The sequence below is a fragment of the Arachis ipaensis genome, chromosome B10 (assembly GCF_059453495.1).
Source record: "Arachis ipaensis isolate K30076 ecotype BB chromosome B10, ASM5945349v1, whole genome shotgun sequence".
NCBI classification, from domain to species: Eukaryota; Viridiplantae; Streptophyta; class Magnoliopsida; order Fabales; family Fabaceae; genus Arachis; species Arachis ipaensis.
Window position 1 is genome coordinate 107,217,192 of NC_142435.1, and position 27,742 is coordinate 107,244,933.

At 34.1% G+C, this 27,742-nt stretch overlaps 3 protein-coding genes across 3 annotated transcripts; all 3 read right to left on the minus strand.

The window, feature by feature from the left end:
- Window positions 1-3,670: 3,670 nt before the first annotated feature.
- On the minus strand, window positions 3,671-6,116 carry LOC107623958 (small ribosomal subunit protein eS12z). The gene is made up of 5 exons (XM_016326370.3): window positions 5,815-6,116; window positions 5,508-5,551; window positions 4,197-4,488; window positions 4,036-4,101; window positions 3,671-3,924 (listed from the first exon to the last, which is right to left on the minus strand). Exons 2-5 carry the CDS (start codon window positions 5,513-5,515, stop codon window positions 3,865-3,867), a joined length of 426 nt encoding a protein of 141 aa, XP_016181856.1. The 5' UTR covers window positions 5,516-5,551; window positions 5,815-6,116; the 3' UTR covers window positions 3,671-3,864.
- Window positions 6,117-18,602: 12,486 nt separating this feature from the next.
- On the minus strand, window positions 18,603-21,041 carry LOC148581224 (uncharacterized). The gene has a single exon (XM_088492331.1). The coding sequence runs from the start codon at window positions 21,039-21,041 to the stop codon at window positions 18,603-18,605; it is 2,439 nt and encodes an 812-aa protein (XP_088348457.1).
- Window positions 21,042-22,833: 1,792 nt separating this feature from the next.
- Window positions 22,834-25,626, minus strand: LOC107623612 (Mitochondrial import inner membrane translocase subunit Tim17/Tim22/Tim23 family protein). The gene is made up of 6 exons (XM_016325943.3): window positions 25,216-25,626; window positions 24,823-24,938; window positions 23,777-23,903; window positions 23,335-23,483; window positions 23,174-23,236; window positions 22,834-23,067 (listed from the first exon to the last, which is right to left on the minus strand). Exons 1-6 carry the CDS (start codon window positions 25,510-25,512, stop codon window positions 23,028-23,030), a joined length of 792 nt encoding a protein of 263 aa, XP_016181429.1. The 5' UTR covers window positions 25,513-25,626; the 3' UTR covers window positions 22,834-23,027.
- Between the last annotated feature and the right edge of the window lie 2,116 nt (window positions 25,627-27,742).

Sequence of the window (27,742 nt, forward strand, 5' to 3'; positions counted from 1 at the left end):
AAATATAAACATGTTGATTGCCTTTGCGTTCAGTTTCACTTTCTTCTTATCTTCATCATTCCATTCGCCTTCTTTTTTAGAGGTCACCACTCCTTCAAAACTCGTCTTTGTTGGAACTTGTGGACCGTTCATAATGATCTTTCAGATATTGTAATTAATAGACTACACAAATATCTGTATTCTTTCCTTTTCATAAATGTAGTTCTTGTCATTAAAAAAAGGAGGTCTGTTGTTGAATTGGCCTTTAGTGAGTGTGTAAATCGTAATGTTTGCACCCATGTTGTTGGCCATTAAATCTTTACTCCAAGCTGTGAACCTTGATTCCTTAAGATTGGGCTCTTGATACCAATTGAAGGTTCTTAGTGACCTAGAGAAGGGGGCTGAATATATGGACTCTTTTAAAACTTGTTCACTTTAACTTTAAACTAGATTTAACTCAGTGTTGCTGTTGAGTCTACAAAGTTGATTATGTAGGAGACAATTTTATTTTGTCTCTTAACGATTAATCAGAAACAAAGCATGTTATTTTTTAGTGTACTGAGTTGTTGTGACTTATGTGAGATAGATTAAACAGGAGACAATTTAATTTGGTCTCACATCGAATAAAATCAGAAATAGAACAGAGAAGAGAAAATGACACAGTCATATATCCTAGTTCAATGACCTTGTGCAATATAGTCTATATCTAGTCTCTACCACAATTGTGGTGGGATTTCCACTATCTTTATCAAAGATTACAAATACCAATTCTCAAGTATTCAACCAAATTCTATTAGGGACAAACTAAACTTCTACTCAAACTTAATTTGGCTATGTTCACTCCCTAGACTTTCAATCACTAAGTGCTTACCCAACTTAGCAAGAAAATCCTCTCAAGTTCATGAATACAAAACAGACATACATACAAAATAGTTTGAAATAATTTCTGACTTTTCACTAAGATTACTATCTTTGCCTTTTCTCTCAATGACTTTTACTGATGTCTCACATATTTATCTTTTTTCATTAATTAAAGAACAAAGAAGGATAAGTCTGAAAAATAAAAAATTCAATGTAAAACCATAAAGGAGAAGAAGGTTAAGCTTGAAAGTTATGAAGATCCGTGCTCACTCTCCTTGATTCAATTTCTAGCTGTTTACCCTTTTAAATAAGAGTAAAGTTTCCAAAACTTGAGCTTGGTTGAAAACCTTTGATTTTGTTCTTTTTTCCAAAATTCATAGCAAAATTGCAAAGAAGAGATAGGACATTAGCAATGATTAGAGTTGGTTTGAATCTTTATCCAGTTGCTTCTATTTTTTTTTTTTTTTTTTGACTTCAAAAATCTGAATCATTGATCCATTCTTTGGTCCCAAGTTTCAATTGTGACCTTTGATTTACAGCAAAGAAAAGCAACCTTCATTTTCTTCTTCTTACTTTGAATGGTGCATGAAAGAAGATGGTAGTTTCAACAAGTTAAAAAGGTTGACCTCTAAATCAAATCAGATTTTATTTTATTTTTTGACTCCAACTCTTGAATTTTTCTTCTTTTTCCTCTTTGATGAATAAGCTTGGTGATCTCCTTTTTTACTTACTTGGAATCCTAATCTGATCTTACTAATTGGTTTTGAAATACATTTTTATCTTGGATTATAATTAGAAAAGAGAAAAGAGTATTTAGTTGGAATGTTGGGCACATTGGATATGAGCGATGTTGCAATAGAGCCTATTTTGAACATTTTATTTTTTTGCACAATGAATACACACATCACAAATATTTTTAAGCTTTTAACCCAAAACTATAATGTTAGTCAGGGGCGAAGCTACATACATAAAAAGGGGGTAATGGCTCCCCCTAATTTTAATTTTTTACATGTAAATTATATGTAAATTTTAATTTAGCCCCCTTTAAAATTTTATTTTAGTCTTATTTTATTGTGTAAATATTTTTGGTCCCCTTCTAATATTTCATCTAGCTCCGTCTCTAATGTTAGTCATCATTAAATTGCTATTTTTATTTTCTCAAACTCAACAGTTCTTTTTTATGTTATTTGTCCTATTCATGGATGATAGCTACCTTATTTACCTTCAAAACAAAAATCACATGTAGGTTAAGAGAGAAACATAAATCTACACGTATCAATTCAATTTAAAAGAGAATAAAATACCTCATAAATTATTGCGATTTTGACAGAAAAAAAAATTCAATATCATTGCAATTTAAAAAAGGTGTGCTACCTTTATTAGTAGAAAATATAAATTCTAACAACAATTCTAATGAGAAATTCTCTTCCATTTCTGTTTATGGTTTACTTGTCACAAAAAATAATTTTATATCAATTTTTGTGTTATAAATAGTAGTAGAAATTAAAGATGTTTTTTTTTTCTCCAATAAAAAAGACTAACTTTAATTTTTATTGTGAATTTTAGTTATATGGTTAAAAAATAGAAAATTGATTAGTTTAAAAAAAAAAAAAAGTTATGTGAATTTGAATTTTATGTATTTGATAGTATGAAGTTTTAATTGTGCTCAAGACTTCCAGATTTCCCAGCACAGATAAACTATCAGCTCCGTCTTTGTCATTTTCAGATTCTAATGAAGGCTTGCTATTTGATTTAGCCACCATTGATGGAACGATTCGTGCTGCGGGTACAACTGTACAAGAGGTAGGTTGCCATAGAGCTCCTTTTTCAGGCTTCTTGTGATTTACAGCACCTAATGAGTGCATGGATGATCATTTCAACTTTCAAGTGACATCTATCTTTATCTTCTTTTTTTTTATTATTTTCAAAATCGTCCTTAATTATAATGTTTGGACAAATTTATCCCTAATAAAATTGGTAATTGCAACTCTTTGAAAGAAAAATCTCATCCCTCCCTAATCCATTCCCAACCAAGCATTGTATCCACCCTTTCTCTCTCTCATCATTCTTCACCAAATCTTCTGCATCCAAGTCCCTGTTCTCTGAACCGAAAAAAAAAAATCCCTGTTCTTATATTACTTGCCTCAGTAATTGGAAGTTTGGAACATCTTTAGTCACAATTTTTCCAAATTGACCACCTTTATCTTCACTTCTCTTCCAATATTTATTTTCCTCTTTCCATTCCAACACCAAAAACACCCCACTTTCTTTCATTTTCAACAAAGAGGAGACCCCATTCATCTGGGAATCAGCCACACCTTGACGACAACCATCTTCCAATTCTCTCCCAACACAGTCACACCAAACGGAAACATTGTTCTTAACCAATTCAACACCACCTCCACCACCATGACTATCACATTGGTTTTCATAACTTGAAAAACCTACTCCGTTTTCTATTGTCCCGCCTTTCAGAGCGCAAAGAGCTTCCCTGAGTTCAATCTTGTCATTTTCTGGCAAAGACGAACACCCAAATGGGTTTTTCAATTGTCACTACCGTGCCCATCAAATGGATGATATATTGTTCTATTTTGATGAATTCTATCTCCTTTTTGCTCTCCTCTCTTGCAATCTCTCTCTCCGTTCTGCCCCTCTCCTCAACGGTCAAATCTGCTTCTCTCTGCTTTCTTTTTCTTTCTGTTTTCTCTTTTCATTTTTTTAGTTTTATAATTATTTTTATTAATGTTATCCAAAAAATCAAGATTTTAGTAAAAAATATCATTTTAAAAATAATTATGAAGTTGGGAATGATTTTGAAAAAAAAGAACGATTTTGATTTTAAACAAAAACTTTCATTACCAAAACAGTCGTTAACTCAAAATAAGTTATGGAATTAGTCGATAAACCAGAATTAAATGGGCACGTGCATTTTCCACACTTCAAATCCCTAATACAACGCAAAATTCACCCTAATGAAAAAATCCCAAACTGAAGCCCAACACAAACTATGTAATTTGCAACTACTCATTGAGCTTTAACGTGCTGAAGGACAACATTATAGGCTTCATGTTCTTCTCCAAAATCCTACAGGGAACGAATAGTTTAATAATAATAATAATAATAATAATAATAATAATAATAATAAAGAAGCAAGAGACAATATGAATTGCACAAAAGCAAAGAAAAACATGATACCTTCACAACTACGCAGGAGCAACCAGTTACCTTCCTAGCTTTTCCTTCCGAATCAATCTTGCACAACTGCAAGGAGGGCAGAAAAGATTTATTTAAATTTAAGGAGACAGAAGTTTGAGAGGATATGAATTGCACGGCAGAACAAAGTTTCAAAGACTTACCCCAGCCCATTCTCCAAGGGTCTTTGCACTTGGAACTGTCAGCAAACTAACATTGTGCTCAGCACAAAGGGCCTTGACGAGTTTAACATAGTCAGGTTGGTCACAATCCTCAGCAAGAACAACGAGCTGAGCAGTGCGCTTCTCGATCACCTTGGCACCCTCATGAAGGCCTCGTGCAAGACCACCATAAGCAAGTGACTTCCTAAGTGTTAGCTGTAAGGCAGTCATGATATCCATTGGCTCGCCAATGGCAGGAGCTGCTGGCTCAGCTGCCACAACAGGACCTTCTTCACTGCAGATTAAGAGTATGATAAAAAAGGGTATCAAATAACTACCATTTTGGCTTTCAAAAAATTTAAGTTTTGACAAAATGACCCTTCTGAAAGAGAAAAGAAAAATGACATTTTGGCTCCCCAGAGATGATTTCAGTTTGACAAAATAAGCTATTTTCTCCATAAGTGGCAAATAGCCCGTGCATTTGATTCAACTTTTTATTGGAACATTTGAAAAATTATTTAGAAAGTACATACAAATAATCGAAGAAAAATTCAATCTCTAGAATCCTTTTCCCAATTTTTTTTTTTTTTACCATTCACAAAAGAATAATGGCCCAAAATAAATTCACTTAGCATAAAACCAATAAATTTGAAAAATGGAGAAATCTCGTTTTTCTAATTAGGCTTGCAAAATACTGTGTCACTCCCTATATTTGGAGTATTTTGGCAAATTGGGATATTTTTGGAGAATCAAAATGTCATTTTTCTTTCAAAGACCATTTTGTCAAAAATTGAATCTTTTGGAGACCAAAATAGTAGCTTAATCAAATAAAAGAAATGGTTTGTCAGCGGTGGCCGGTAAGCTACTCAACATACAAATAGAAGAATCATGATAACTACAACAACCTAAAATAGCTAACTTAGCACATAGAGAATTAAAAAAATACAATGCAAAAGACTAATCAAATCATGTGGGACTTAACTTTTAAAGCCAATTCCATAAGGGATGAAGTTAAATTGACAGAACTATTTATTCATGATTATGAACAGAGGGAAAAAAAAAACCTATATTCCCCGTCAAGAGTGTCAATTTGAAGAAAAAAATGCTACTCCATTATGTCCCAAATTTTCCATATATTGACCCAAAAAAAAATTCTGATCCAATACTAAAAATTAGTTTATCGTGTTGAGTTTTCAAGTCAATTAGATTGCAAGCAGTATGCAAAGCATAATATGAACAACAGCACGGCATTAAGAACCATACGGGAAAGAAAATTGAATAAATAAGACATGAGATAAATAAAATGGAACATACCCAGACATCCTTGTTGATAGGAAAAAAGAGCAATCTCTTCTTCACTGTACAGGGAAACAAAACAACAATAATATACCGAAAAATCAGATCTTGTGCTACGAAGCTTTACAGCAAATATTTTCGTAATTTCCGCAGAATAAACATTGACAGTACAAACATACGATAGTACCAGCTACTCATTTAGGACTTGACAAGAAAATCATCGCATGAGAAAAAGCTACGTTACAATGAGACAATATATTTGAAGAAATAAACGATGAAATAACAGAACACGAACGAATTGGCAACAGGGAGAGGGAAGGAATACCTGGAGGACGATGAATAGGTGCCGAACGAGTTTCCAGTGAGCCACAGAGAAAAACGCAAAAACCCTAAACGTTCTTATTCTTTGGGAGGGGGAGCAATTTCTTTTTGGTCTTTTTTTTTCTTTTTTGGACAAACGGGCCACACCCAAATATTTTTTTCCTTAATTTTTAATGTTTAAAGGCGGCTAGAATAGTTAAGGAATTAAGTTTTCTGTATAAAAAAAAAGGAAAATATCCAAAAACCAAAGTACTTATCTTTACAAGTTCCTAATCAAAACTCTTCAAACTATTTCCAAACGAGTTTAACAAAGACACGAATCCGCTATGTTCTTATAATTCATTCGTTATAACAATAGAATTGACCACTACATTTCGAGTAGGTGCTACATCATTTTCCTAAAAAAAATCATCATGCAAAAGGTAAATAAGTCAATTTCATCCATAAATCCATATCAACAAAGAATCCAAAATTAACTAATGCTAAACACATATTAAAGGTGTATTTCTCTTTCTTCTTTGTATATATTTCTTGATCGATCTATCCAATTTAGCTCCAAACCTCTTCGATATCGACCAACCCTTAGTTGCCACTTTTGAAAGACCTTGAATGTCGTCTGGACTAACCACGCACTCATACTGTGTGGCCATGTTGTTCTGTGTACCAACAACACTTTTGGATCCCAAGTTGGCATGATAATCAACTGACTTGGCTCTGACATCATCAAGAGCCGAATGCAACATGGCCGCTTCTTCGTTACAGGTCACGAAATTTTGGGCAACATTAAAGAAATATGAACACAATCCTCTGAATAAGTTATGGCTTTCATCCGATCGATACGACATAGTTGCTCTTGATGTAAGTGTGCTTGCGCGGTACATTTTTGCTCCATCGAGAAAGAACATAACAAGATGATACTATATCTACTCTGTAATATGAAAACACAGCAAGGTAATGGCAACAATGTATACCTCTTGATTCAAACATGTTGCACTCGCACCAAACCTTATGTGTTAAAGGGTCAAAATCAACACTGTTGGTGCAGTACCTAGACTCCCCAAAAAGTAGGTATCGCTCATCCACGTCCACACAAAACGAATCACCCTCTTGTGTCAAAATAAACAATTGCCTTTTTTCTTGAATTCCTGTTGGACTTCCCTAAACATAGAGCTTGTGTACTCCTGTTGAAATTGTTTTTCAATTGTATAGCTGGATGAATAGGGAATAACTCCTTTAGAGTCTGTAGCATCATCCTCCAGTTCTTTTTGCTCCTTGTTCCCAGCACATTATCATACTCATGCACGAACTGAACCAATCCACGGTTGGAATGTTAAAATCCCGTAAAAAGCGTGCATACTTTCACTCTTTGAGTACTCCTCATATCTGTCCAAAATTTACCTTGGAAAAATATTGAAACACATTGATTCGAGTAAGTTTTATGAAAAATAGATTAAGTGAAAAATAATGGTTAAGATGAGAGATTCGAGACAAGTATACTTATGAGAAAAACACTTCTATTAATGACAAATAAGCAATACAAGAACTAATAATGAGAAATAGAGGTGGAGAACAAGTGTTGAGACCTCCACTAATGTCACAAGAGGATGAATGTGCTTTATTTAAAGTGGACAGGGGTTGGCTAATGGTTATCGAGTATTTTGATGGAACACCTGAATGCCAGTTTTTACTTGTGAAGGTGATGAATGAAATGAAGAACAATGAGAGAAATTTTGGGGAGAGAAAAAGATGGGGTTTTTTAGCTTCTCAGCTTCAGAATCTAAAAAGAAAGTCGAAGGTCCCCTTAAAGAGGTGGTTTGAGGTCTTTTTATAGTGTAAAATCATAATGAAAAAGAAATCTATTATCCAATGGTTATAGTCTGATGTTAGACCTACTCTTTTTATCCTAAATATTTTTGGATATTCCCGTCACTTCAAGTCTTTTCAACTGTTCAATGGAGGAAGTTGATTTTCACAAGTTAAACTAAAGCTTATGACATGTGACATTAGTGAAGGGACATCTTGTTTGGTTTTCTTTCAACTAGATGACACTCTTTACACTCCAAATCCAACCAATCCATTTCCACCAATTTAGTTCACACTGAAGAGAAATTCAACTCCTCAAGGTGCTCTTTTTGGGTTCTATCCTTTTACCCAATACCTTTAGGAGGAACTTGACTCTTGTTTGACCATATTGTAGGTCATTCTTAAAATTATTTATGTACAAAAAAGGTTTATATTTTTAGTACACAACCACCCATATTCGTCGATCGTCATAAAGGTCTACAAAAACAAAAATGTGAAAAGCACTATCATGAACACTTAGCTACATCATCACAAACATCTATTGACTTAGGAAAAGAAACATCCATCGAACATGAAAAAGAGATATCCAATAAAATATCCAAATGAGTTATAATCCATCCGATGAAAATGGAACCAAAAATCTAGTATAATCAGAAAAAGGCTTTACAAAGAATCTACTCCCCAAAAAGAGCATACAAGCACATGACAAAACGTAACACAAAAACTAAACTTGATATAGATAGTCATCTGTTATGACCTCAATTCATCCAGCCCAATCCTTCTCGAAAGATTTCATAGACCAAGCATTCCATACAATGGCAGTCATTTTAGCATGTATTTCTCTGTACCGAGTGTATCCTCTGAGTTTAGCCGGTATCTTCATTAATATGTGCCATATGCACCATCGGTGACGAGTATTTGGAAAGAAATTCCTAATAGCACCAAACATGGCCTTGCACTAGTTCGTGATGACACCTTGTGGGGCAGTTCCCATGCATTTAACCCGTTGCGTGAATACTCACTCAAAGTTAGGGATTTACTCATTCCCAAGCAAAGCATTGTCAAGTAGAGTGGACTTCTCATGATGGCTAACACCAACAAAAGATGCAAACGGTAGTCCATGCCTGCAAGAAAAATAGCTACAAGTAAGAACTCGCGATAATTTCAAAACAGAAAAGCTTTCACTAGAGACACAAACACACACATAGTTATTTCTCATGCATGTTGTATCAACCGACACCATGTCTCTATAATATTCGTACGACGCCCTGCACCTTGTATCTACCCAAAGCACACTCCTAAACTTGTTAGCTTTGTCGATATCTACTGCATAAAAGAAATTCGAGTTGATCTCTTTCATTCGCAAAAAATAGCTCAAGATTTCTTTAACATCCGCGTTATCATTAGGACAGTGGAGATTGCTTGTAATGTAATTCCTCACGTCCTTTTCTGAGTAACTCAAATTCGACGACCTACTAACATCATTTGCCAGTGTGAGGTAGGTCTTGTTAGGCCATATGCAGCCTCATCGTTGTCATCAATCACACACTTGGAATGTATGGTCAGTTCTTTGTACTTGTGGTAATGGACCGATTTCTTAGCAGAACATGGGTGGATATGCTTCAATTCTAATTTTGACACCATCCAATTATCTTTTTTCCTATCCAACATCACGTACATCCTTGCTCTATATCTCGTGGTTGTTATTTTTTTTACCCGAGATGCTGCCTTCACTCGAGACTCCCAATAACCTTTCCGATTGCAATGTATCGATTAGTTAATAGGTATCCTTAATTCCTTCCTTGTCTTGTCAAAAATTGGTATTCCTAATCTTAATGACTAACTGATAAACTACTATTTTATGGTTTATCTTATGCTTAATTGAGTGGTTTTTATCAACTCTTTACCCATTTATTCATACTAATCGCATGCTTTATGTTTTCCTTCCTGATTTTATGCTATGATTGAAAACATGCTTCTTTGGCCTTTATATTGCTAATATTAATCCTATCTTATCACCATTAGATGCCTTGATATGTGTGTTAAGTGTTTTCAGAGATTACAGGGCAGGAATGGCTTAGAGGATGGAAAGGAAGCATGCAAAAGTGGAAGGAATACAAGAAACTGAAGGAACTGCTAAAGCTGTCCAGCCTGACCTCTCTGCACTCAAATGGTCATAACTTGAGCTACAGAGGTCCAAATGATGCGGTTTCAGTTGTGTTGGAAAGCTAACGTCCGGGGCTTCGATTTGAAATAAAATTTGCCATAGCTGCCCCAACGTTAGGTGACACGAACGCGTGAATGACGTGCCCGCATCGTATCTGCGAATTGCAATCCGCGCGAACGCGTGGACGACGCCTCCGCGTCACCTTCCCGCGACCTGAACATAACAGAAATCGCTGGGAGAAATTTTTGGGCTGTTTTTGACCCAGTTTTCAGCCCAGAATACATAGATTAGAGGCTATAAAGTGGGGGAATGCATCCATTCATAAGGAAGCTCTCATAATTCACAATTTTAGTTTTAGATGTAGTTTTTAGAGAGAGAGGTTCTCTCCTCTCTCTTAGGATTGGGATTAGGATTAGGATTTCAACTTTATTATTTCAACTTACAACTTCAATCACAGGTTCAATATTTCTTTTATTTATTTTCCCAATTAATTTATGAATATTCATGTTAGATTTGATTTCTTTTATTAATGCAATTTGAGGTATTTTCAGATTTAATTTTGCTTTGCTTTATTTACATGAATGCTTTTGATTTAATTTAGAATTTTCCTTTTTCGCTTTGGTTAAGTAATTGGTAACGCTTGAGCTGTCAAATAAAGCAGTGGTTGAAATTGGGAGTTGCTCCAATAACTCTAGTCTTTCCATAGGAATTGACTAGGACCTGAGGATTAAGCTAATTAATCCACTTGATTTACCTTCATAGTTAGAGGTTAACAAAGTGGGATTAAAATCCAATTCTCATCACAATTGATAAGGATAGGACTTCCAGTTCTAATACCTTGCCAAGAGTTTATTTTATAGTTATTTATTTATTTTATTCTTCTTATCATTCAACATACTAGTTCCTTACTTTCAAAACCCCAATTTACAAAACTCATAACCAATAATAAGAACATACCTCCCTGCAATTCCTTGAGAAGATGACCCGAGGTTTAAATACTCGGTTATCAATTTTAAAGGGGTTTGTTACTTGTGACAACCAAAACTTTTGTAAGAAAGGTTGATTGCTTGGTTTAGTAACTATACTTGTAACGAGAGTTTACTATAACTTCTAAACCATCAATCTTTAGTTCTTCAAAATGGCGCCGTTGCCGGGGAATTGCAAACGTGTGCCTTATTATTGGTTATTGTAAATATTTGCTTTTTACTTGTTTATTTGTTTTTATTTTTGTTTTTATTTTTGCTTTTTCATAAATTAAGAGGTTATTGGTTTTTATTTAGTTATTAAATTTTTTTCAAAAAGTTGTTCTTTGTGTTCATCTTGACCTTCAAGTTGTTCTTAGTTGTTTTCTTCATTTTGATCTAAAAATTTTAAGTTTGGTGTCATTTTATTCTTTTTCTCTTTCCTCATTTAATTCCAAAATATCTTTTCTCTTTATTTTTATTGAATTTTTGAATTTTCCATAAAAAAAAATTCAGATTTTGATTTTAAAATTTTTATCTTATCTTATCTTAGTTTTAAATTTCAAAATTCAAATATTTTTCAAAAATCATATCTTTTTCAAAATCTTATCTTATCTTATTTCAAAAATCAAATTTCAAATTTCAAATTTCAATATTCAATTTCCAAAATAAAAAATTCAAAATTCAAAATTTTAATTTCAAAATTTTAAAATTCAAAAATCAAAATTCAAAATTTAAAAATTCAATTTTCAAAATTTTAAATTTCAAAATTCAAAATTCAAAATTTAAAAACTCAAAATTCAAAATTTAATTTTTCAAATTCAAAAATTTTAATTTCAATAACCTTTTAATTTAAAATTTATTTTTATTTTCGTTTTTAATTTTTATTTGCTATTATGAATTCTCACCCCCATCGCTTTGAGTTTGGTTCCAATGCTGTTGCAAGGAATGGAAGTTATAACAGGAACATGCATCAAGGTCAAAACAATCAGAGATGGAAGGAGCCAAGAGGATCTGATCAACCCTTTAGGCAACAACACCTTCCAGGATACCATGGACAAAGACCATCCTACAATGCATGCCAATGCAATAGATATGGTGGACTCCCTTATAGTTACCAGCAAGTTCCATCATATGCCAATGAACCACCTCCTCAAAATAGTTTTGGACCACCATACTCACAAGCCCCTTACTACCAAATACCCTCATATGATCCTAACCCTTATCCACCATACCAACCACCTTATGAGCCATATGAACCATATCAAGAACCACCACTTCCCTATGTATCATGTCCATATCCATCACCTCAAGACTCAACAGAGCGTTTCAAGGAAGCAATGGACAGACTTAATGCAACCCTTCGCCAGCTGGACCAAGCAATAAATCAATTACCTTCCAAACGTTCGGACATTCAGGGAACCCCCATGGCTTCATGTGGACAATCTAATGAAGAACGTAGCATGAAGGAGATACTAAAAACTCCAGTGGATAGTAAGAAGCATGACTTTGTACTGGAACAAGTGGAGAAAGCCGAAATTATCGAAGAAGAAGAATTGATTGCAGACTTAGGAGATGCTGAACCTCCATGGGAAAGTCAGGTTATAGAACCTCCTTCCAAGGCAATTGAAATTAATGTTGAGGAGGGTTACAACCTCCAAGGCATACCATGGTTGAAGACTTGGAAGAGGTTGATCAAGAAATGGAGACTAAAGAAGCAGAAGCACAGCCTCTCATGCCCTTGGTGAGCAATGAAGAAAAGATTGAACTGGAAGAAAGCTACCAAGAGGAAGAGGTTAAAATTGAAGAAGCTTGCAAAGAGGTGGAAGTTGTCAAAGAAGAGCACAAGGGAGTGGAGCTGAAAATCACCTTGCCGAAGTTATTGGAGACCCCTCCCCCTAAGTTACCATCATCCTTCACAACATTTAAGTGGGTAAAATTCATATCCCTTAGCTTTCTAATTCCACTTGAATATGGGCTACTGGAGACGGATGGTCAACTTAGAGCTCTTTGTGGCATAAAGAGAAAGAGGAAGATGGTCAGTGGTAAGAATTGTCCTGCAAGGTTCATTATGGTTGGAAGCTCAAAGTTTAAATGCAAGGGTTGGTGTAAAGCTCAACTGAATGGGTCTAGGAAGTTGTTTGGCCGCTTTAGTGAGAATTCAGATTGCTTGCCACCCGGATGGAATCATGATGATCAACAAGAAGACGGGTGCAAAAGCAAGGTTTGGGATCCTGGAATCTGTTCTGACATTCAACACCCCGGGAGCCTAAGAATCTGTTTGAAGCTGCTCAAAGGCTTTACGTGCCTAGTTTGGGACCCCGGAGGCTGTTGGAATTCCAAACACTGGTGGAGATTTTTGGATGAATTCAAGCATAAGCCACCATAACAGGAAGCTCACCAAATGTCCAACTTAAGGACTTTAACTAAAAGTGCTAGGTGGGAGACAACCTACCATGGTATGATCGTTCCTTTTTCATTTTTATTTAGTTTTATTTATTTTCGAGTTTTATTTTATTTTATTGTATTGAACCTGGAATTTTTCAGAACATTCATATTAGCATTGCATTCTGCATACTGCATTATTAAAAAAAAAAAGCAAGCACGCACGCGACGCGGCAGCGTCGCTGACGCGTCCGCGTCACATGTGCATTGTGAAGAAGAGAAATCGAACAGAGAGTCACGCGGTAGCGTGGCTGGAGGCGTGCCTTTAGCACAAATCATCCCACGCGACAGCGTCGCTGACGCGTCCGCGTCACATGGGGAACCTACCTCCCACGCGTCCGCGTCACTCACGCGGCCGCGTGACCTGGAAATCGACGTAAGAAAGGGTGCACGACCGAAAGTTGTGCGAGAGTGGTGCTGGACTGGTGCTGATCGCACACGCCTTACCACGCGGACGCATGGCTCACGCGTCCGCGTCATATCCCCATGATGGCCACTCACGCGATCGCGTCGACCACGCGACCGCGTCACCCTGGATTTTGGCAATACCAAGTTTCAAACAGAGAGTTGTGCGACCGCGAGGCTGCACTCAGGCCATTCGCACAAATCTGGTCACGCGATCGCGTGACCCACGCGTCTGCATCACCTGACCTTATCGCGCACCACGCGACCGCGTCACCCACGCGTCTGCGTCACATGTGGCGCACAGAATATCCAGATCAGCCAAAATATCTTATCTTTTCTTCTCCAAATCCTTATTTTTCTTATCTTTTCTAATCCTAGTTTCTTCTATCTTTTCTTCTTTCTTTCTTACTTTATTTCTTTCACTTCTCATTCCTTTTCACCTTCATTCTATTTTACTTACTTTATTTGCATATTTCATTCATTACATTTTAATTTTGTGCATATTTTTCTTTTCTTTTCTAAATTTATTAATATTTTCCCATTGGTGTCACTTGTTCATATTCAACTGTTGTGTCTTTTCTGGTATTATTTTGATGCTCAGTGACTTGTTCTACACTGTTGGGTAATATTATTTAAGTCAAATGCTAATCTTTTATGATATTTGTATTAATTTTGCATTGACATGAATTTATATTGTCTTGCACTCTCTTCCCTATTGTTGCAAATTTTTGCACTCTTGATTTGCCATGTACTTCTACTATTTTCTCACTTACATGTTATAGCTACCATGTAATTGAGACCCTTATTATCTGGCATTAACACCTATATTTTATTTATTTTCTATCTTTATTTTGGGTTACTTTTCTTTTTTTCCCTCTTCTTTCAGGATGGCCACCACAAAGGGAGAGGAAAAGCTTCTTAATGGGAAGACAAACAAGTCCACCTGCACAATCTTTGGAGAAAAATGACAGTTGAAGCAACCCGTCTACTGGCACATCTTAGCATGCACCGAGGACGGTGCAATCTTTAAGTGTGGGGAGGTCGATACCGATCTCCATGGGTTAGTCACTCTTCTATCTCAACACCAATGGTTTATTTTCCTTGTTAGTTGTTACATTTGCATGTTTGATTGCATGATTATTTGATTTCGTGCATATTTTACCACTTGGTTGAAGTAATATTTTCTTTTTCAAGAAACCTTTTAAGAGCATTTCACTAATTTGAATAAAATTTAATGTTACACTTGTTTGAAGAAATATTATACTGGAACATGGTTTAGAGCTCGAACACACAAAACTTGTGAGATTTTTGAGCCTATTTGAATAAGTTGCATTTTACCAACCAATATTTTATTTTTGGTGTGTATTTTTCTCTCTAAAATTGTGATCTTTGTCTTGCTTAATTCTATATTTCCATAGTTTGATGTATGCATACACTTACATGATTGAGGCCTTTGTTTCACTGAGCTTACATACCCATATGGCCTTACCCTTTCATTATTCTTTGCAAACCAATGTTGAGCCTATTATACTCCTTTGTTCTTCACTTTAGCACATCATTAACTCTAAGCGAAAAATAATAATGTCCTTAATTTGAATCCTTGGTTAGTTTAGACTAGTGAGAGTACCCATGAATTAAGTATGGGGAAAGTTGAATTCGGAAACATTTGGTTTGAGAATTGAGTTTGTTAGAATTTTCTGAAAATGTAAAAGAAATGTTTAGAACATGATTCATGCATCCAATAATTTAATCATATGCATTGAAAAAATAAAAGAAAAAAATATAATATAAAAAAAAGAAAAAAAAGAAGAAGAAAAAGAGAAAAAGAAGAAGAGCAAATAGTAAAAAAAAAAGGGGACAAAATGCCCCAAAGTAAGTGGTGAAAGCAATGCATATGTACTGTACTTGAAATTAGAATGCATGAATATGTGGAAAACATGGTTAATGGATAGTTAGGTTTTGTATTTTGATTACATGGATTGTCTTAAGTTAGGTGGGAAAAGTTTAAGTTAATTAAGGATTCAGATTTTAGTCCACTTGCCCAAATACAATCCTACCTTGACCCTAACCCCATTACAACCCTTAAAAGACCTCTTGATATGTGTATCTGTGCATTAAATTTATGTTGATTGTTAGATGAAGAGCAAGCCTTAGAAAGCAAGGTTAGTAGATAATTGAGAAAGTCGGACCTTAAACACTTGAGTGATTAGAGTGTATACACTTCCGGTGAGGGTTCGACGCTCGATTCCTTGTTCCCGGCTTTCATGAGCTATTTTCTTCTTGCAAGTCTATTTGTACTCTATTTTGTAATTTGAATTTGTGAAATCCAATTCATATTTGTTCTTGAAAGATTTATTTACTTTTAACCAAGTAGGTAGAAACATTTTGCATGTAGTTGCATTCATATAAGATATGTTGCATTTCATACATTCTACCATTCCTCTTCACTTCTTTTATAGTTTCTCTTGAGCTTAGCATGAGGACATGCTAATGTTTAAGTGTGGGGAGGTTGATAAACTACTATTTTATGGTTTATCTTATGCTTAATTGAGTGGTTTTTATCAACTCTTTACCCATTTATTCACACTAATCGCATGCTTTATGTTTTCCTTCCTGATTTTGTACTATGATTGAAAACATGCTTCTTTGGCCTTTATATTGCTAATATTAATCCTCTCTTATCACCATTAGATGCCTTGATATGTGTGTTAAGTATTTTCAGAGATTACAGGGTAGGAATGGCTTAGAGGATGGAAAGGAAGCATGCAAAAATGGAAGGAATACAAGAAACTGAAGGAACTGCTAAAGCTGTCCAACCTGACCTCTCTTCACTCAAACGGTCATAACTTGAGCTACAGAGGTCCAAATGATGCGGTTCCAGTTGCGTTGGAAAGCTAACGTCCGGGGCTTCAATTTGATATATAATTTGCCATAGCTGCCCCGACGTTAGGCGACGCGAATGCGTGAATGACGCGCCCGCGTCGTATCTGCAAATTGCAATCCGCGCAAACGCGTGGACGACACCTCCGCGTCACCTTCCCGCGACCTGAACGTAACAGAAATTGCTAGGAGCGATTTTTGGGCTGTTTTTGACCCAGTTTTCAGCCCAGAACACACATATTAGAGGCTATAAAGTGGGAGAATGCATCCATTCATAAGGAAGCTCTCATAATTCACAATTTTAGTTTTAGATGTAGTTTTTAGAGAGAGATGTTCTCTCCTCTCTCTTAGGATTAGGATTTCAACTTTATTATTTCAACTTACAACTTCAATCATAGGTTCAATGTTCCTTTTATTTATTTTTCCAATTAATTTATGAATATTCATGTTAGATTTGATTTCTTTTATTAATGCAATTTGAGGTATTTTCAGATTTAATTTTGCTTTACTTTATTTACATGAATGCTTTTGATTTAATTTAGAATTCTCTCTTTTGGCTTTGGTTAAGTAATTGGTAACGCTTGAGCTGTCAAATAAAGCAGTGGTTGAAATTAGGGGTTGCTCCAATAACTCTAGTCTTTCCATAGGAATTGACTAGGACCTGAGGATTAAGCTAATTAATCCACTTGATTTATCTTCATAGTTAGAGGTTAATAAAGTGGGATTAAAATCCAATTCTCATCACAATTGATAAGGATAGGACTTCCAGTTCTAATACCTTGCCAAGAGTTTATTTTATAGTTATTTATTTATTTTATTCTTCTTATCATTCAACATACTGGTTCCTTACTTTCAAAACTCCAATTTACAAAACTCATAACCAATAATAAGAACATACCTCCCTGCAATTTCTTGAGAAGACGACCCGAGGTTTAAATACTCGGTTATCAATTTTAAAGGGGTTTGTTACTTGTGACAACCAAAACTTTTGTAAGAAAGGTTGATTGCTTGGTTTAGTAACTATACTTGCAACGAGAGTTTACTATAACTTCTAAACCATCAATCTTCAGTTCTTCACTAACCCAACTTTTTTTGCATAATTCAAATAGAATTCCTGTGCCCACTACAACGAATCAAATCGCAATCCTACGTAGGAGATTTTCTCTAGGTGAATGCCAGTATGATCCGGCAACTGCAAATCATTCAGAAAAAATAACATTCAATGCCACACACACCTAAAAATTTGATTCCATTAATATTATAATAACAATAAAATACAATTCACACCTTATGACTCAATTCTGTATCATCATTTTTCAACGCAATAACATTTATAACAATTTCCACCAGCAATCGAAAACAACTTAATATAGCTAAGCGAATCCCCAAAAATGTATAACATAAAGATATAAGCATCCTCTATTCAACACCCAAAAACCTCTTCCAACATCCACTTATTCGTTGAGAACACCAATGTAAAACAAAAAAAAAATCCAATCATTTACATACAAAAATCCACTAAATTACTACAGAAGATCAAATAATAAACAAGAGTATCCCTCTTAATACCTCCAAAAAAAAAAATTAAACAAAGTTGCAATTAAACATACAACTTGCATAACAAAAATCCATGAAAAACACATCATATATCAAAGTTGTACCATCAGACTAGTATAAAAAAAAATCCACGCCAATTATACTACTAAACCACCACTTACCTTATCTACATGTTGAGTATCATCATCACTCAAATACGGGACATTGACTTCGATGCAATTAGAGTGATCACTCATATCATAGAAAGTGACATACAATCCTTCTTCACCAATTGATGGTTCCATTGACGCAACACTCTCAAACTGCCTTCAGCGTCAACAACTGCACCTTGCTCCTATGAATGTGAAACACTATGGCTCCACGAGAATCCCCTGATCACATTGCTGCTCGTTTAGGCGAGCCGTTTGGCGGTACGATGATGGCGCACAGGGGCGGAGCTAGGCTAACTATTTAGGGGGGCGGTGTTATATTTTATATTACTATTTCTATTGATAAAATTAAAAAAAAAATAAATATATAATCTCAATCAAAATAAGACAATAATATATAAAAATTACTACTTACAGTTTTGTATCATGAAAAGGCTATTCGACGTTTTTTTCTATTTTCAAAATCATCTATAATTGAATTTGTGTCAAAAATAGCTGCTAATTCTTTTTCTATATAGATGACCAAATTGTCTGCAAGAAATTCATCAGCCATCTTACTTCGGAGTCTTGTCTTAACAATTTTCATTGCTGAAAAAGCTCTTTCTGTTGTTGCTGTAGACACTGGTAGAGTCAAAACAAGACGTATTAATCTATCAACCATGTGATAAGTTCTTGATTTTCCCGTTTCTTGCAACTTGTTGCACAATTCAGAAAGTGTACCAATGCCTTTCAAATGATTTGGTATATCATGCTGATAATGTTGCAACTGAGATTTCAAAATATTTAGCTCATTAGAAGGAAAGTCAAGGGGATAAAACTTCTCTGCTAACTTGCTGATTTCTTCAATATTGAATGATTTGAAATTGTCCTTAGGATCCAAAGCACAACTCAAAGTCAAAAGCTCTATTGTTTGCTCATTAAATCTACTATTCAACTCTTGTATTTGAGAGTCAATTGTTGCCAAGAATACATCTATTCGATAATGATGCTCAACTGTCACACTTGGTTGACGAGATCGACCTCTTCCAAAAACATATTGTGCACTCATATTAGGGACTTCAATTTCATGTTTTTCACAAAAATCTTTAACATTTGCAAGAAAATTGCACCATCCACCATCTCTTAATTGTTGAAGAAGTAACTTTGATGTAGAAACAATATGCATTGCATTAAGAATATCTTGAGATTGTTGTTGCAGTGCTTGGCAAAGAACATTAGTGATTCCCATAATCTCTTTCATCAAGTGCAAAGTGAAAACAAATTCAAATGACAATAATATTTTACTAACACCATAAGCCTCACCTCTTTGTGCATAAGTTGTCCCGTCTTCAATGATATTGAGAACAATATTAGTAGCAGTAAACATTTTTACCAAACTGCAAATAGAATTAAAGTGAGAGCTCCATCGAGTATCCCCAGCTCTTTGTAAAGTGCTTATTTGATTCGCACCTTTGCCTGTTTCTAATTCATTTTGAGCAACCAAGTTTGCATTTTCAATTGCTTGAGCTTCTTGTAATTGATCATGTCTTTTTGAAGAAGCACTAACAATAGTGACAATAGAGTTTAATTGAGTAAAAAATTCATGAATTTGAAGTACCTCTCTTGAAGCTGCCACCAATGCTAATTGTAACCTATGAGCAAAACAATGCACATAGTATGCTTGTGGAGAATCTTTAAGAAATAAAGCTTGCAAACCATTCCACTCACCCCGCATGTTGCTAGCACCATCATACCCTTGACCCCTAATATTTTCAACTTGGAGATTATAATGAGAAAGGACAGAAATCAATTCTTTCTTTAAAGTTGTTGCACAAGTATCAGTGACATGCACAAGATCAAAAAATCTCTCTTTAACAAAACCATCTAGAGTAACAAATCTCAAAACAATGGCCATTTGCTCCTTTTTAGATTCATCTCTAGCTTCATCAACAATAATACAAAATTTGGCATCTCCAATCTCTTCTCTAATTGAATTTCTCACCTTAGTAGCAAGAATATGTAGAATTTCTTTTTGGACATCATTTGAAGTATACTTAGCATTTTTTGGAGCATTTTCCAAAACATTCTGTTTCACTCTTTCATTGTAAGATCCCAAAAATTTTAACATTTCCAAAAAGTTACCTCTGTTGCTTGAACTTTGGCTTTCATCATGTCCTCTGTATGCACAACCTTGAAATGTCAACCATCTAATGCAATCTATAGATGCTCCTAGTCGAATTCGATTCTTTTCAATCTCTTCTGATGTTTGCTTATGAAGAAGTCTGTCAATATGTTGTGATTGTTTCATCAAATCATCACATGATTTCAGCGCCTTATGATGGAATGAGTTAGGACCTTTGCCAATGTGATTCAAAAGAGCACATTCTTTTCCACTATTTACTTTCTTCCAATTCCTGAAACCATTCTCAATAAAAGCATTTGAACCCGTATTGATTGAAGGTTCCTTAGCAAAAAGAAAGCACGGAAAATAATATATAGCATCATCTTCTATAAAATATTCTAACCAAGATGGGAACAATTTAAACCATGAAGCTTGAAAGCGACGATGACTTTTATCACCAGAAAATGGATAATTATCAAGAATTAGCTGATTTGGCCCAACTTTAATATAAGCCCGACGGATTTCATCTCTTTTATTTGGAGGAAACTTCCAAATCATTGGTCGCATTCCAGGATCTCTTTCCAAACGAAAAACATCCAGTTGATTTGGAAGAAGTCGTGGACGCTTTGAGCTATTCAATGAAGAACTTGAAGTAATGAAATTTGATGACCCCTCAAGTATTGGAGTAGTAATAGTAGAAGCATCTTCATTCTCTTGATCTTTTCTTTTAAAAAATGTATCAATGGTTTTGAACTTACTCATAATTCAAATGGCCAAATAAGTTCCTATAATTTAAAATATATTTAGCAAAAAGTATAAATTACAGTCTAAATCTTTATAAAATATAAAAATTATATTTTAATTTAAAATAAAATATTAAAATTCAGAACAATAATACTAACATCCTAGTATAAATAATATAAAATTATAATTAAATAGTTAACTAATAAAAAAACTAAATATACAAACTAACATATAATAACATAAACTTAATTAACAAATAATAATAAATTAACTAATTAAGTAAATAACTAAATATATAAAAAAGAATAAAAATAGAACCTTTTTTGAGAAAGAGGAGTGAAAAATCACTTGTTAAACTACTCTCTTTTTTTTTAATCTGCAAAAAACAAAAAAAAATAAGAGTTAAAAAGGTAAAATTGTAAAAGATAAGAAGATTAAAGAGATAAAGAAGAAGAAGAATAGAAAAAGTTGTTACCTAAATTTTTTGAAAGCCAAGGTGGGAAAAGAGGGAAAGGAAGAGACCGGTTGTATGTTGAAAAATAAAAAAAGGGGATTGGGGAACTGATTAGTGACGTTGGGAAATAAAAAAGGAATAAGAATTGGGAAATAGAAAAGGGGATAGGGAATGGACTATTGGGCTGGGTTTTGTAGAAATTAAAAGTGAGAGGGGGAGGGAGGTTGGAAAAGATAGAACAAAAATAGAAGGGGGGCTGAGAAATAAAAAAAGGGGATCTGACTTTTTTTTTTTTTTGAATAAAAGCTAAAATTTTGGGGGGGGGGGGCCATTGCCCCCCTTTGTTTATACCTACCTGCGCCCCTGATGGCGCATGCACGAGACGACGACAACTAGGGTGGGGTTGGGATGCAATCGCAGTGTGTACGTTGAATTTCTCGTTGACAGGACAGGTTGGATTAGAAATGAAGTCGGAAACTAGCGATGCGCGTTTGATCGGTCTGCACGGCGGCACGACGACGGCGCAAGTACCACAATAGCGACAACACTGAAGAAGGGTGGGGATGCGATCGTGAGCCTAGGGTTGGTACTCCTTGATGCAAACTACGTGAATGTGAAGTTAAATTTGGCAACTCTTATTTTTCAAATTTGTAATTAATGTTGATCATTAACATATTAAACATATTATTTTTAATAAAAAAAATAAATATTAATTATAGTTGTTAAAACTTGAGTGATTATAAGTTGTTCCCCAATACTTTTTCTTAAAATTTTGCCCTTAACAAGTATGACACGTGTTACCCAAGCCATTCTTAATTTCCTAAATTCTTCTTGTTAAATTTCTATAGTACAAGAAAATTTGTTCAATATCATTCTAAATTTCTTAAATTCTTATTGTTAAATTTCTACAGTGCAAGAAAACTTATCGCACTGTTTAGCTAAGCAGTGGCTTACACACATTAAATAGTTGAAATATCAAGTAGAGCTCGAAAATCAAAACCAGGTCATAATACCATGATCAAAATTCAAAAGCCAACTCTGAATGAAGTTGCCACTTAAATACAATTTATATCACTAGTAATATCGTTGATAAACATAAACCGAATGTTTTTCTCCATTGATCTTATAATCACCGAGTCTAAAAACATCTCGATGTGCTAGTTTTTAGTTGGCTAGTATTCTTTTGTACGTTGTAACACGGTTTCTTGCTATTCAAAATATCATTGTCTATTATCGTCACTACTGAGTATTCATTTCGAGGAACAAGTTTTAGAACTTACATGTTACAACCAATGGCAACAATTTCTCGACCGATTGGAGTTTATCATTCATGCCCCATAATCAACTTTCACTCCATTTACCTCTAGCAACTTAAGTTATTTGATTAGATGAGCAAATTTTATTAAAGTACACACTGCAACAATGGAATAGAAAGCATAATAAACAAAAATGACAAAATTCATTTGAAACACAAACTTCCTACTATCATTCTCAACTGTTATTAACCACTAAAACTTTGGAGGAGATAGCTAACTCCTACTCATAAGAAATCAACGCCGGCTTCCTTGTTTTTCTTTCAGATCTGCGTCCCTGAAAGTAAAAAGAGCAGCAGTTAGGCGTGTCATGAAAGGCATAGGAATAAGGAATAGTACTGTGAGTGTATGGCTACATTCAAGCCATCAAGCGAAACCCATACCTCTCTATGTGGTCAAGAATCAAAAGCCTGGGTCCAGGAGGGATCTTTACATCTCTGAGAGCACTGAAACACATCATAGAAAAATAAAAAACTTGGTTAAAAATAAAAAATAAAAAAAGAAGGTAAAAAAAATAAAATTATGCCTTGACTGAACTTCCTACCTATCAGTGAGTAAAGGAAGAGTGTTGTCTGTTAACAAGCCTCTCTTAAAATTCTTCTCATAACTCTGAAGGCCAAGGTTTTGCAGCATGCTTCTTGTTTTGATATAGTGAATATCTTCAGCAGGTGGTTGAGAAAACTTCTGTCCTATCTGCATGATTAATGAATAGTTATATACATGCTCCAAGGATAAACCAAATATAAACCTACATAACACATAACATCTGCAAACTTAGGCAAGCAAATCTAACTTACCACAAAGACAACTATAAAACAAAAAATTGAAGCTCAAGTAGGATCACAACCACCAGGCCTAAACAAGAGTTATCCCTAAAATCGTACCCACGAAGAGATAGAAAACAAACAAAGACCAGAACAAACCTTTGTAAAGACATATTTTCTTGCACAACTAAAGAGAAAAGATACATTTATTTTTACACCCACCTGGAAAAGTCCACCCTGAACAAGTGCAAAGAAAAGTCCAGAAGTGACGGCATTTGCTGCTTGGTTTGGTCCACCCATGCCGCTCACTAATGAAAACATGGCCCCAGAACCAAAAGCTGCCGCCATGCTGAAAATTACATAAGATTTATTTCAATAAGGAAGTCCAGAGGGAAAAAAAATTGAGAACCATTAAGCAAGTGGAAACGAATAAAGAGAAATGTTAGGGTACCAACACTTTTTATCGATATAAGCCAAATGGTCAACATCTTATTTTTATACTATTAGGATTTAGGGTTTAGAATTTAGTATTTAGGGTTTAGTGAAGACAACACCATATTTTTTGGATATCACGTATAAAAATATCTTTTCAGCCATGTATTGGCCAAAAATGATAAATTTTGTTGGTCATATAGCATTATTCATAAATAAAAAGCTTTCGTTGGGGAAAACATACAGCTAAACAAATGGTCTCCTTGAAAGAGCCATTTCATCGACTCTAATGGTCGATGTCTGTCCTGTTGGCAAGTTTATTATAACACCAGCATCAAAAACACCTTCAAATACATTATATACATTCACCCCTATGTCTGAACGAAATTTAAAACTTTGGCATTTAGGCCAAGAACACTTTCTCTAGAATTAGTTTAGCAAATATTTTGAAGCCACAAGAGTATCTAAGTTAGTATCAATATAGTATTCTAAGTTTCTAACCAAAAACACACACAAATATCTACTGAACAACTTTAACAAATCATCATCATCATCATCATTAATTAGCCCCCTTTGGGCAATCTGATGACATTTGAATTTGCCTTAATTTGGGAAGAATGACAAATGGACAGCTTAAAAGTTAAAATTCACTTATTCACTCATTCAGAATTGGGCGATACTTAATTATTTATTGCTATGTACTTTTCCCAGAACAAAAATATTCTTTCCAATTTTCCATAGTAAGGCTAGTATCATTTCACCCATAAATAACTTTAGGTACAAGCTTATTGAGCCAGTGTCACTAAAATAACGAGAGAGCTTATGTGAAATCTCACCTGGACTGAACATCTTCCTTGCCCCTTAACCTTTTCAACACACACGAAATACCGGCGTTGACTCCAGTCATGACAGCAAAGTTACGAGCTTGAATTAGAGGACCTCCAGAAAGAGCCTACAATCAGAGTTAAACAAAATCATGTTACTTGCACACAACAATTCTAGAAAGAACTCTATGAAAAACCTAAAGATTTCATATTCCATAAGGAAAAACCTTGGCCTACTTAATTAAGTCAACATGAATGAATGATTACACATTAGATTGAAATTCAACCATTAAATTCCCAACAAATAAAAGGACCTAGATTGAAAAAGTCAACTAAGGATAACCGGGTAGGAAAATTAAAAGCAACGATTTTAGAACCCTAAAAGAGAGAAAGAGGAAAAGGAACCTGAGCTTGCTTGAGAGATGCCATGGCTTGGGGGTTGAGAGAGGCGTTAGGTGGAGGGGTGGGAAAAGTTGCGGCGGAGTCGGCGGTGAGTGTTCCCATGAAGGCGCCTATGGCGGCACCCTGGGCGGCGCTGGTGGTGGTGACTACGGCCGCCTCGACGGCAAGGGACTGGCGCGAGAGCCATACTCGGAAGCGGGTCTCAAGCTCCTTGAATCGACCTTGGAGCTGTTCAATGGGGTTCTGAAGGTGCTGAGGCAAAACCTTAGCCACCATCACTCCCTGCTTCCCTTGTTCCATTTCTCGCGTAAATTCTTGGGTGCCGCACCTAAGCGAGAGAAGAGAACAGAAGAGAAGAAGGAATAGAGATAGATATTTTTTTTATGATAATGGGAAATATGGATAAGTAAAAACGTTATGCGCCTATGTATGTATATATAATGTATTTTTAAGGTTAATTATTTAAATAATCCCAAAAATTTTAAAACCGGACTGATTAATTTTTTAAATTTTATTTTAATAAATAAATTAATTTTCAGTTTATTTTTTAATAAAATAATTATTTAAATCAGTCTTAACAATTTTAAAGTGAATATTTTAATTTTAAAAAAAATTAATATAAATTTTTAATATTTTTTTCATTGAGACATAACTAAATTTATATTATAAATATATACATAAAAATTTAATAAATAAATTTATTATTATTTTTGTTTAAAATATACAAAATATTATGGTATAGTATTATTGTACAAATAATAATAATAATAATTTTTTTACGAAAAATTATTAGTTTGAAGAAAAAATATTAAAAATTAATAATTAATTTTTTAAAAATTAAAATATTTATTTTTAAAATTTTTTAAAATTAATCTGAATAATTATTTTATCAAAAAATAAATAATTGGAATAAAATATTAAAGATATTTTTGTATTTAAATAACTATTCTAATATTTTATATAGGTGTGAACTATTTTTTATTAATTATTAAAAGAAGAAAATGAAAATTACCACCTGTTTGTTCGCCCTATCAGGCTACCAGACAAGACCGACACCTTCTCTTTCAATGGGAATCGGTGCCCAATTCTTTGCCTGATTAGCCGCTACTGCTATTACTACTCTTTTATGTGCACTTTCCACAAAAAAAATTTTTGGAAAACATTTTAATAAAATGCAAACATAAAGAAATGAATTTTTAAATATTGTTAGTAACTTATTGCAGTGTAAAACAACTTATTATTATAAATATTTATATTTGCTGCTCATTTTGCAAAACTTTTTACCGTAATAATGTGCTACACCAACAATTTTGGTCAAATGAATAATCTTATACATTAATTTGTCTCGGACCAATTCTTTAACAATCTTATATATTTTTCCCGGCGGCGAAAAAACGCCATTGACTATTGATTCTGTTTATCACGGTATATTATTTTATCATCAACCATATATTAAAAAAATATTTAGGAGATAAAGGTACCGCTAATCAATATTGAATAAACTGTTATGATATATTTTAGGTTTTTTTTTATAGTTTCGCAAAATTTTTAATTAGGTCCCTATACTTTTTTTTTTAATTGAGTCTTTATAATAAAATTTTTTTAATTAGATCATTTTTAGTAGTAATTGGCTTAATTGTATAGGGATCCAACTAAAAAAAATAAATTGGTACAAGATCCCAAATAAAAGGATAAAAAAGTGTAGAGACCTAATTAAAAAAAATTGGTACAAAGATTCAATTAAAAAAAAAAGTATAAAAACTTAATTAAAAATTTCACAAAACTATATAGACCAACAAAATAATTAAACCTATATTTTATTATAGAATTTGAATAACAATTATAAAATATGAATTTGTCAAAAACATATCATTTGCCACTTAAAATTACAAAATGATAATGAAATATTAAAATTACAAAATAATAATGAAATTTTATGCAATTAAATGGTTTATAAAATTTTAATTTTATCAATTACATCTTTAAAATTAATAAATATACACCACATTTATTTTTAACTCAGTTTTTATTAGTGAATCACTAACCACATAATGAATGGACACATCTTGGTCTATATTCTCTTCTTAATCTTCTTTATTGGCAACCCTTACTCTACACCACATCATTATCATTATATCCTCCTCGTTATCACTATCACTACCAGCATTGCCATCGTCACAAATTCACAATTGTCATCACCAATGTATCACCTCTTTTCCTCTTCTGTACCTCTTTCACTGTTAGAAACAAGAGAGCAATCTAAAGAAAGTGTTTTGTGTATTATACAATCTGAGAATTAGTACAATGTACAAGGGGTATATATAGCTACTAGAAGAATCAAAGTAATAAAAGCATAGAATCCTACAATTAATATACAGATACGCTATATAAATACAAATGATACTAATTGATCTAATTTGATTCTAATTATTCTCTTAACATCCCCCCTCAAACTCAAGTGGGAGCTAAGGATACCATCTTGAATTTGGATAATAGAGTCCGGAAATGAGTCGGATGATGAGCCTTTGTG